The sequence below is a fragment of the Scylla paramamosain genome, chromosome 37, assembly GCF_035594125.1.
Source record: "Scylla paramamosain isolate STU-SP2022 chromosome 37, ASM3559412v1, whole genome shotgun sequence".
In the NCBI taxonomy this organism is placed as follows: domain Eukaryota; kingdom Metazoa; phylum Arthropoda; class Malacostraca; order Decapoda; family Portunidae; genus Scylla; species Scylla paramamosain.
The window spans coordinates 11,586,706-11,597,500 of record NC_087187.1 but is presented as its reverse complement, the minus strand read 5'-3'; the positions used below and the strand labels follow the sequence as shown (position 1 = coordinate 11,597,500).

Sequence of the window (10,795 nt, the reverse complement as noted above, 5' to 3'; positions counted from 1 at the left end):
AAAAAAAACTATAATGTTGCGGAATATATCTATTTCAACAATGCACGTTGAATGTAACGCACGTTTCTACGGGTATTGCTAGCGATTGTACCAATATATATATATATACGAGTATATATATATATATATATATATATATATATATATATATATATATATATATATATATATATATATATATATATATATATATATATATATATATATATATATATATATATATATATATATATATATATATATATATATATATATATATATATATATATATATATATATATATATATATATATATATTACTAATACTACTGCTACTACTTACTCAGAGAAATGCCACGTAGTATCAGGCAAAAGCTTCGCACCTCACAAAGTGCGTCTGCCCCGTGGGGAAAAAAACACCTGGTTAAACTATTCTTCCCTTTCCTCCCTTAAATTATCATATAGGCCCATGTTAGTCCTTCTCTCACTGTTTCATTTGCCTTTGACGTTCGCCGCTGTTAACACCACCTGGACCTAGATCCGTAGCAAATAAATAGAGGGCACACTACCAAGAAGCGTCAACTATGTACCAACCAGGTACATGGTGGTTTTATCGCCGGTACATGTGGTAGCAACGGTGTACCATCGCCGGTACAAAAGTATTGGTTAATCTAAGTAGAAAATATTTTGTTCACATGCATTTTGTGGCTTTGTTTTAACCGTGGTATGAAATTGAAGTGCCGCCTTGCGAGAGATACAACGGCCATGTCGGGCGGGTATCCATGGCGGGATGTGTAAAAAATTAATATCCGTTGGCGAAATTCAATTACTCAGTCATGATTCCTAAAGGTTTTAGAGCTTTACACTATTCCATAACGAGACGAAGGGTAACAACGGACACGTAGTTTACCGATAAACATTACACATTGATAATATGATTTAATTAATGACAAATGAAATAATAAGCTACGTGGCACCATTTCTGCATGGGCAAGGAGGGGGGGAAAGACAGAGGCTGGCATCAAATCACCTGATTGCCAGTCAGTCACACGTAGTTTCCCGCCGAGATAGTAACAGTGAATATGTTTAGACTGTATTGCATAATTTTGAGAGTACAGTTAGGTGGACTATGTGGACATGATGTATCTCCGCCATGGATAGTAGCCCACCCGCCCGTTCTATCTGTCGCCCATCAACACTTGAATTTCATACCATGACTAAAGAAGACATCAAAATGTATAGGTGCTTAGAACATTTTCGACAAAGAATAACCTATACTTTCACCTCTAGTAATGCTCTTTAAAACTCGTATTACACCCTGTATATTCATGAGGACAAACTACCAGTATGTGATTTTAGATTCTGTACACACCTTATCTTCTCTAGATATATTTTGATATCTTACAGTAACAAGTAAGGTGCTGCAACTAGCCTTGTTGAAAAATTTGTTTGCCAGGTAATAAGTGATCCATTGGCATGTGTGTGTATGTGATCCATTGGCGCGCGCGCGTGTGTGTGTGTGTGTGTGTGTGTGTGTGTGTGTGTGTGTGTGTGTGTGTGTGTGTGTATGTGTGTGTGTGTGTGTGTGTAAAATAGATAGACAGACATAGATAGGTGAATAGATTAATAGATGGATACACAGAAAGACGGACGAATAATTCTAAATTTAATAACAAATAAAGTTTCAGAGTGCGCACAACGATACCCGTTGGAAGAAAATGAAACTAAACAGACAAATTCGCTCGGGCTCCGTTCTTAAGGGAACGCTCATCCCAGCGGGACGAAAATCCGAACAAAAAAATCATATAACAAAAAGTCTAGGGAGCTAAGCCTTTCCAGACTATTTTGAATTATCATCATCTAGATTGTCCACTGAAGAGAATGACCTTGGTCATTACGTCATGCGCTATGATGTAATCCGCAATTATTTGATTTAGTGTTCTAGAGATTACACTAATTATCCTAAAGTAAGGTTATATGGGTTTGTTATCCAAACGTTTCAGCATTCCGTTTTTTTTTTTTTTTTTTTTTTTTTTGCCATACATCATAAAATATCACCGCATCATGTCAACCAAAAACGTAACATTGACATTTTTTGCCTTTCTCCATCCTCTATTTTTTTTTTTTTTTTTTTTTTGCTTTATTTTCTAAAAAATCGAATTGGTCAACGATTTCCCTTGTCATGAAAAATAAATACAGCATTTTTTGAGGAAATCTGATCAACCGTTGCTTTTGTGGAAATATTTAAAGGTAAAAAATCATGTTTTGAGCTATGGCCATTTAAAGTTTGAAGTGTCTCTCTCCTTTATTTATTAAACAATTTGAATGTTATTTATGTATGTAACTCATGAACACAAGTACATGAAGCACTGTAAGAATTATCACATTATTGCAATACTTACTACTACTTGTCCTAGGCCTTTTACCGGTTTCTCTAAGGTTGCGGAAAAAGCAGTTACAGGGAACACGCCAAGCGGTCCATTTTCTCGCACCTTTACTGGTATTTAGCAAATACCTCATTGCTGGAGGGTTCTCAGAATGTCACTTTATAGGGTGAGGATATATAATTTTTTTCTTTTTTTTCTTTTCCAGGAGTGAGTGCCTTCCTTTCCCTCCATGATGTATTCCTTGCTAAACATTGTCTTTCAATTACATTGGTAAGGGTGCATAAACAGCACCATGTACAGTTCCTTTGCTTCTTTTCTTCCTCTCCTCTTCTTGTAATGTTTGTATTTTCTTCGCTAGCGGATGGGGCAGTCAGTAAGGGAGGAGGAGAGGTGGGCAGAGAGGAGGTGGATGCAGTAGTTTGTCCCTTCTCGATGAAAGTAAAAACTAGACTGCATCCTCCTTTTATTCTCCACTTTTACGCTTCTTATATATTTTAGCTACTGCTTAGCATTAATTTTCTTCATCCCATCCATCGCTGATTGGGTAGAAAGAGCAATAAGAGAGAGAAGGCAAGGAGCAAGGACCTACAAGACCACTCCCATCTAAGTCATAGAAGCCACCACAGGCAGTCATTTAGCCTAGCCGGACAAGCTACTTCTTACCAGATACTACCATACGAGGCCTATATCATCATATTTCAAAGAGTAATAAGAGCATAACCCTTGCTACTATATGCAGGCGAAAACAAGCCGTATAAGACGATTTTATATTATATTTCCTAAAGCCGCGCCCACATTTTTTTTTTTTTTTTTTTTTTTTTTTGCCTTACACCGCTGGACATATAAATGGAGTTTAAACCCGTCACCGGTGCTTTTCGCGGAAAATAGAAACTTTGGCAAATGGGGTGAGCGCAGGTTTGGCATAAAAAAAGCCTAAGTTATATATATATATATATATATATATATATATATATATATATATATATATATATATATATATATATATATATATATATATATATATATATATATATATATATATATATATAGCTCGTTTCCTTTCTGACTGATCTATTGCTGATGTGATAGACGGTCACTGTTCTTTTCTTAAATCTGTTAACAGTGGTGTTCCTCAGTTTCTCTCCTGTCACCTGCTCTCTTCCTATTATTTATCAGTCATCTTCTAGACCAAACTTCTTGTCCTATCCACTCCTATGGTGATGGGTAAAACCAACCTGCACTTTCCCACGTCTTTTCGTAGACGCCCAGCCCTTCATGAAGTAAACAGCTCTTGCTGGGAAGCCACAGAACGCCTGACTTCAGATCTCTCCAAAATTTCTGATTGGGGCAGAGCAAACTTACTATTGTTCAATGCCTCAAAATTCAATTCTTCCTTTCTATCAACTTGACACAACCTTCCAGGAAACTATCCTCTCTTCTTCAATGATACTCAACTCTCCCCCTCTTCTACACTGAACATCCTCGTTCTATCTTTTACTTATAATCTAAACTGGAAACTTCACATTTCATCTCTAGCTAAAATAGCTTCTATGAAATTAAGTGTTCTAAATCGTCTCCGCCAGTTTTTCTCATCCCACCCTCCAGCTGCTAACTCTGTACAGGGGCCTTATCAGTCCATGTATGGAGTATGTTTTACATGTATGTGGGGTTCCAATTATACCGCTCTTTTAGACAGGGTGGAATCAAAAGCTTTTCATCTTATCAACTCCTCTCCTCTAACTGATTGTCTGCAGCCTCTCTCTCATTGTTGCATTTATTTCTATCTTCAACCGCCATTTTCATGCAAACTTCTCCTCTGATCTTCTTCTCTTCTGATAACTACATGCCTCCCTTCCTCCTCAGTGTCGTTGCACTAAACTTTCTTCTTTCTCTCACCTCTATTCTGTCCACCTTTCTAATGTAAAAGTTAATCAATATTCTCAATCATTCATCCCTTTCTCTGGTAAACTCTGGAACTCCCGGTCTGCTTTCGTATTTCCACCTTCCTATGACTTGAACTCTTTCAAGAGGGATTTTTCAAGACACGTATCCTGCAATTTCTGACTATTGCTTTCGATTATTTGGGGACCGGCACCTCAGTGGGCGTTTTATATAATATATATATATATATATATATATATATATATATATATATATATATATATATATATATATATATATATATATATATATATATATATATATATATATATATATATATATATATATATATATATATATATATATATATATATATATATATATATATATATATTTGTTGCTCTTGACCGGTCCCCCTCCTACATAAAGAAAGAAAAAACATTTCAAACCTTGTTTCACTCTCGATTACATTTTATTTTTTTAATTAATTTATTTAATTAATTAAATATGAAGAATAAACAAAATAGATAAAACCCAAAAAACAATATAACACCCCAAAAAAACAATAAAACCCAGAAAACCCGGTGGGTTGAGTTAAAAAAAAAAAAAAAAAAAAAACGTTTTTCCGACCCTGGGTGAGCGTCCCCTTAATCAAGTCGTCCACGCTGTCCTGAGGCAAGGCATCTTCACCCTAGTCTGTTCGTACCCAGGACTTATATGAGTATATGATGTCAAGTGATTGGGCTATTGTAATTTTGTGAAAGGATATAGTGCTAATAAAGGCTGTATGTCTGCCTCAGTGACCCAATGAGCGGTTACTCCACTCAAGCTAACGCCGGTCTTGTCACATGGATTACTGATAACCTCCACCCGCCACGGTATGTCAGCTAAATTGCTCCCAGCCAAGTCACTCATGATATATCAGATCTTTTGTAACCAATGACTTGGCGGTGTGTACCAACTCTCCTATGAGAGTTAGATAACACGAATACGTTTCCTCATTTGTCACTCTTCCTGCTGCTCGGAAAATATTTATTTGGTAGAATTCATAAGTAACTCGCACAACACTGCAAACTTCCTCTCCCGTATAACTTGAGTGTGTCGTTAATACTTGGTAGATATGGATGATATTCATTGTCTGTATTACACGGTAAATAACGTGTTCAAACTATGTATATAACAACACTTAATTCTGAAAGAATTTATAGAATATTAGTGTTCGTCATCCACATCCGCAATACAAGGATCTCTGAACACACCTTTTCCCTCCTCAGTCCACATTTTCCCAATAAAGTTCGGAAGTCCTCATTGCGTGAACTTGGTCATGTAACGAATCTTCATGTCCTTGAGCTCAGATATGTAACAAATAATAGTCATGTAACAAATAATAGAGCTCACTGCTCTGGGTTCTGTTGTGGTGAGAATCACCACTGGAAAGCGTACTAGTCATTGGAAGGGAAAGAGGGAAGAGTGAAATAAGGGCAAGTGTGTGTGTGTGTGTGTGTGTGTGTGTGTGTGTGTGTGTGTGTGTGTGTGTGTGTGTGTGTGTGGTGTAGAGGGCGTGTTTGGAAGACCAACAAAACACCACACGAGCGCTGGTAGCCTTTTTTTTTTTTTTTTTAATAATGCAAACACTCTTAGCAATTGGGTCAGTCCCAGAGACTTGTAATACAGGCCTTCGTCAGTTTGAAGACGGGTTTTATCTTGTTAATAGCCTGGATACCATCGTACAGAGCTACAGTATAACGTGAAAGCGTTAACTCTTTCAGGAGAGAGAGACAGAGAGAGAGAGAGAGAGAGAGAGAGAGAGAGAGAGAGAGAGAGAGAGAGAGAGAGAGAGAGAGAATTACAGACACTATGTACTGCAAAATTTATTGTCCTCTTAAGACATTTCTATTTTTTGCTTTACCAGGGGATATCAGGTGGCTTGTGGAAGGAAGAGATGCAGATGGAACAAAAGTGTTGGTTCCTGCACGGCATCATCACCAGTTTAACGTGACACTCTATTCCATTACCTTCTCTCACCCTCTCATCACAATTGGCTCGCTCGCCCTCGACTTGGGAAAGCTGACAGAGAATACAACGATGATCTTGAAATTCGCGTGCACCTCTCAACATAACTGTACTGTTCAGGTAAGTGTTTTGCGTTACTAATTTGCTTATTCCTTTACTGAAAGAAAAATGTCAAATTAACGAGAAACAGCAGCTTTCCCTTATGCTAACCTCGGTAATGACATTTTCCATTCCTGAAGTCCGCAGTACTCAACATAGTACACTTATACTTGTACTGCTTTCATCCGCTGCACAGGTTACAAAAACTGAAATGATACGTAATTCTTCACTACATAATATCAATTACTTACAATGATAGTAATATGTACACCATAATTCCCTCACATATTTTCATAATCTTACACCTGTACTTTTCTCGATGTTCTTTCTAACACCATGAGATGGTCACTCTTGTCTTCAACAGTTCCATTAATTCCCACCGGCATCGTCATTAAACACCTCTACGAGTACAACACCGGCCTGTCTATCATAAATACTCAGAAACCTGGTCATCATTCACTTCCCAATTTCACCTCTACACACCTCACCCTCAACGATTTTCGACTCCACATCAGCGAGAGAGTGCGTCACTTTTTTGCATGGTTATCAGTTAGTAAATGTATTCACATACTAAATAATACGTCAACAGTTCAAATCATGAAGTATCAAACATTTGAAATATGAACGCAAATCATGATATTTATTTATATAATACAACAGGCAATGAACAATTCATCATTTTGAAGCAATGTCTGAAGCACACATAAAAAAAAAAAAAAGTTAAATTGCAAAACTTTCCCATATGATACACAGCACTGGGGATTTCTGAATCATGAGATATGAACTGGAAAAATAAATTCACAACTAAAGCAGTCATTTATTGCATTTATTGCAACAAGAAACAAATATCACCTTGATTTTCTTTATCCACTATTTCATCAGCGGCAGATATGAAGCTTTGAACCTCTATCTTAACAGTAGCTTAAGGGATTCAGTCTTACCAACCGTAACTGCGTTCAGGTATATATAATGTTAACGAGTTACATTTCATATTCTGACAAAACCTTGACACGCCTTTGTCAGCTTCAGTGTTGTTTGGTGTGTGTGTGTGTGTGTGTGTGTGTGTGTGTGTGTGTGTGTGTGTGTGTTATATATATATATATATATATATATATATATATATATATATATATATATATATATATATATATATATATATATATATATATATATATATATATATATATATATATATATATATATATATAGATAGATAGATAGATAGATAGATAGATAGATAGATAGATAGATAGATAGATAGATAGATAGATAGATAAATAGATAGATAGATAGATAGATAGATAGATAGATATAAATTGATAGATATAGATAGATGAATAGATAAAGTCAGTGACAACGACTATATTGTTGAATTTATAGTTGAATTTGAACTCTACTACGCCCTAAACAATGGATTACGGTAGCTGGACACTACATCAGCAGCAGAATCGCCTGAGAGATGTTTGTTTTGGTTCTCGATTACTTTGCCTTGTCGCTCGCTTCGTGAGAGGGATGCTAAAATCCCCACAAAAAAAAAAAAAAAAAAAACTACAGCCATATATCACAATGTTACTGAGTAGGTTGTGTCATACTATACGAGTATAGTACAGTGTGATTTTTTTTTTTTTTCATTGTCCAAATCAATAATTTTTGTACTTGTAATATGCTTTGTTTAAGATAATGCTAACAGTTTACTCGATAATCATACAAAAAAAAAAAATAATAATTAATTTGACCACATTCTCTCAATATTATCCATACCGGATATTGAAAAGTCGATACATCATCTCAATAGTATCATGATGATCAATGTTCTATGCATCTTTACGCACCTGGGATTTACTACAACAATATTTCAGCTCTCTTTCCTACAGTTAGATGAGCAGCAACGACATCTAGCGGTTTAGTTCCTAAAACTCCCCATTGGGACGTTAGTTATGGTATGAAAAACCTGCCAGATTCATCAGCCGACTGAATTTTACACATAAAAGCAGAAAGACAAAAATATTTTTACCTCATTTGCGTTCTATCAATCCAACTAATAAAATGTTAGGAACATTTTTAGCCATCACCATCAAGTATAGAGCAAGAAATATTGCAAAGCGAGTCAATACCATGCATAATGTGACCATTTTTTTTTTTTTTTTAGCTAACAGCTAATTATATATATATATATATATATATATATATATATATATATATATATATATATATATATATATATATATATATATATATATATATATATATATATATATATATATATATATATATATCCTCTACAGTCACACTACATGTGCACAATTCTATACTTCTCCATTACACCATTCACTTCTCTTCTTCACCCCTCCAGACTGTAATGTACTGCAACTCCCCATCACCATAACTTCACTCTTTCACACATTCCAATTTCTAAAGTTTATTCCTTTTTTTTTTTTTTTTACCTAATTCTCCCACTCCCAATATTTCCACCACACTGAAATATTTCAGTGTGATGGAAATATTAGGAGTGGGAGAGCTACGTAAAGAAAAAACTAATAATCTTTAGAAACTAAAGTCATCTAATAAAAACTACTACTTGTCACTCATCATTCCATCATTTCTGCTCTCTTCAAGCACTCCTACTAAACATGGCTGCTATTACACACTGTAAAAACACCACCATGATGAAACTGTCAGGGCACAAAGTGAAGTGAGTTGGCTATGATGAGGGAGGCTGTGTCTTCAGACACCCTCGCCTTTGGCCATAATTCCTTGCAGTAAGAAAGGATCAGTTGCCAACTGTATTCTAGAATGCCATGTGAATGTCATTTAACACTTCAAGGTAGATAGTGAGCATGGCTTCAAGGAAAAAACAAACCGGCAACCAGTTCCTTCAAAACAAAACTGTTTGTTGTAGTTTTCTTTAATAACGTCACTTATTGTAAATTTCTTTAAAATAAAATAAAAAGAAATAAAACTTCGTTATTTTGATAAATTTGCTTTCTTCAATTATGGATAAATAATAACAAATTGCATTTTAAATAAAAATCCTCTGATTTAAAAAGGAATGACATTCCTAGAATAATTAGATGGTCAATCATGTAGATATTGACTGGGATATATTTGGAAATTTCTTCATTATTGCAAATAACTGAATAACAGAGTTATTACGAGTTAAATTTCTGTATAAGATTTTATTTTTATTTTTGCACAAGCACATTGCAATATACAGCATGAATATAATCAACAAATGGGACAAAGTTCCTTTTAAAAGCTGCATTTACAGAAGGAAAGAGTTGATAAGGACAACATTTCGCTTCATAAAATTTATATATTTTCTAATAGCTCAACTGACTTCCCTGCAAGACAATATATATATATATATATATATATATATATATATATATATATATATATATATATATATATATATATATATATATATATATATATATATATATATATATATATATATATATATATATATATATATATATATATATATATATATATATATATATATATATATATATATACGTATATATATATATATATATATATATATATATATATATACTCGTATATATATATATATATATATATATATATATATATATATATATATATATATATATATATATATATATATATATATATATATATATATATATATATATATATATATATATATATATATATATATATATATATATATATATATATATATATATATATATATATATATATATATATATATATATATATACTTGAGGATTCAAAGCCGAACCAATAGCCACAACGCTTTATTCGTCTTAGCGTTGTAGCTAGTGGTTCGACTTTGAATCCTCCAGTACATTTCGATATCAGTTGTCCCACCGTTACTATAATGAATCCCAGCATTCCACCAGTGTCCAGTCACCAAACAATCACCACTGCCCCGGCTCATAAATAACTGTGCACAACCACAAAGCTACCGCCAACCTACACCACTCAGCTTCTGCTGCCGTGCCTCTCACTACTGCACTGCCTCCCAGCTAGCAAGGTTGGTCACCACTACAACCAGCCGTTCAATAAATGCTATCCAAAAGCGCGCCGCATACGTGGCAGGCCTCTCTGGCCAAGACAATAAATATACAATACAATAATAACAATACAAAACTGGCCAGTACAATAAATATACAAATAATAATCACAATACAAAATATCATGCTAATGATACAATATATATATATATATATATATATATATATATATATATATATATATATATATATATATATATATATATATATATATATATATATATATATATATATATATATATATATATATATATATATATATATATATATATATATATATATATATATATATATATATATATATATATATATATATATATATATATATATATATATATATATATATATATATATATATATATATATATATAT

At 33.5% G+C, this 10,795-nt stretch overlaps 1 protein-coding gene across 1 annotated transcript in view; it reads left to right on the top strand.

Annotated features, from left to right (window-relative positions):
• LOC135091508 (uncharacterized) overlaps window positions 1-10,795 on the top strand; it is a 112,931-nt gene that overhangs the window by 3,754 nt on the left and 98,382 nt on the right. The window contains exon 2 of the mRNA XM_063989213.1: window positions 6,160-6,380. Coding sequence (XP_063845283.1) covers window positions 6,160-6,380 — 221 coding nt within the window. The remainder of the gene's footprint in view (window positions 1-6,159; window positions 6,381-10,795) is intronic.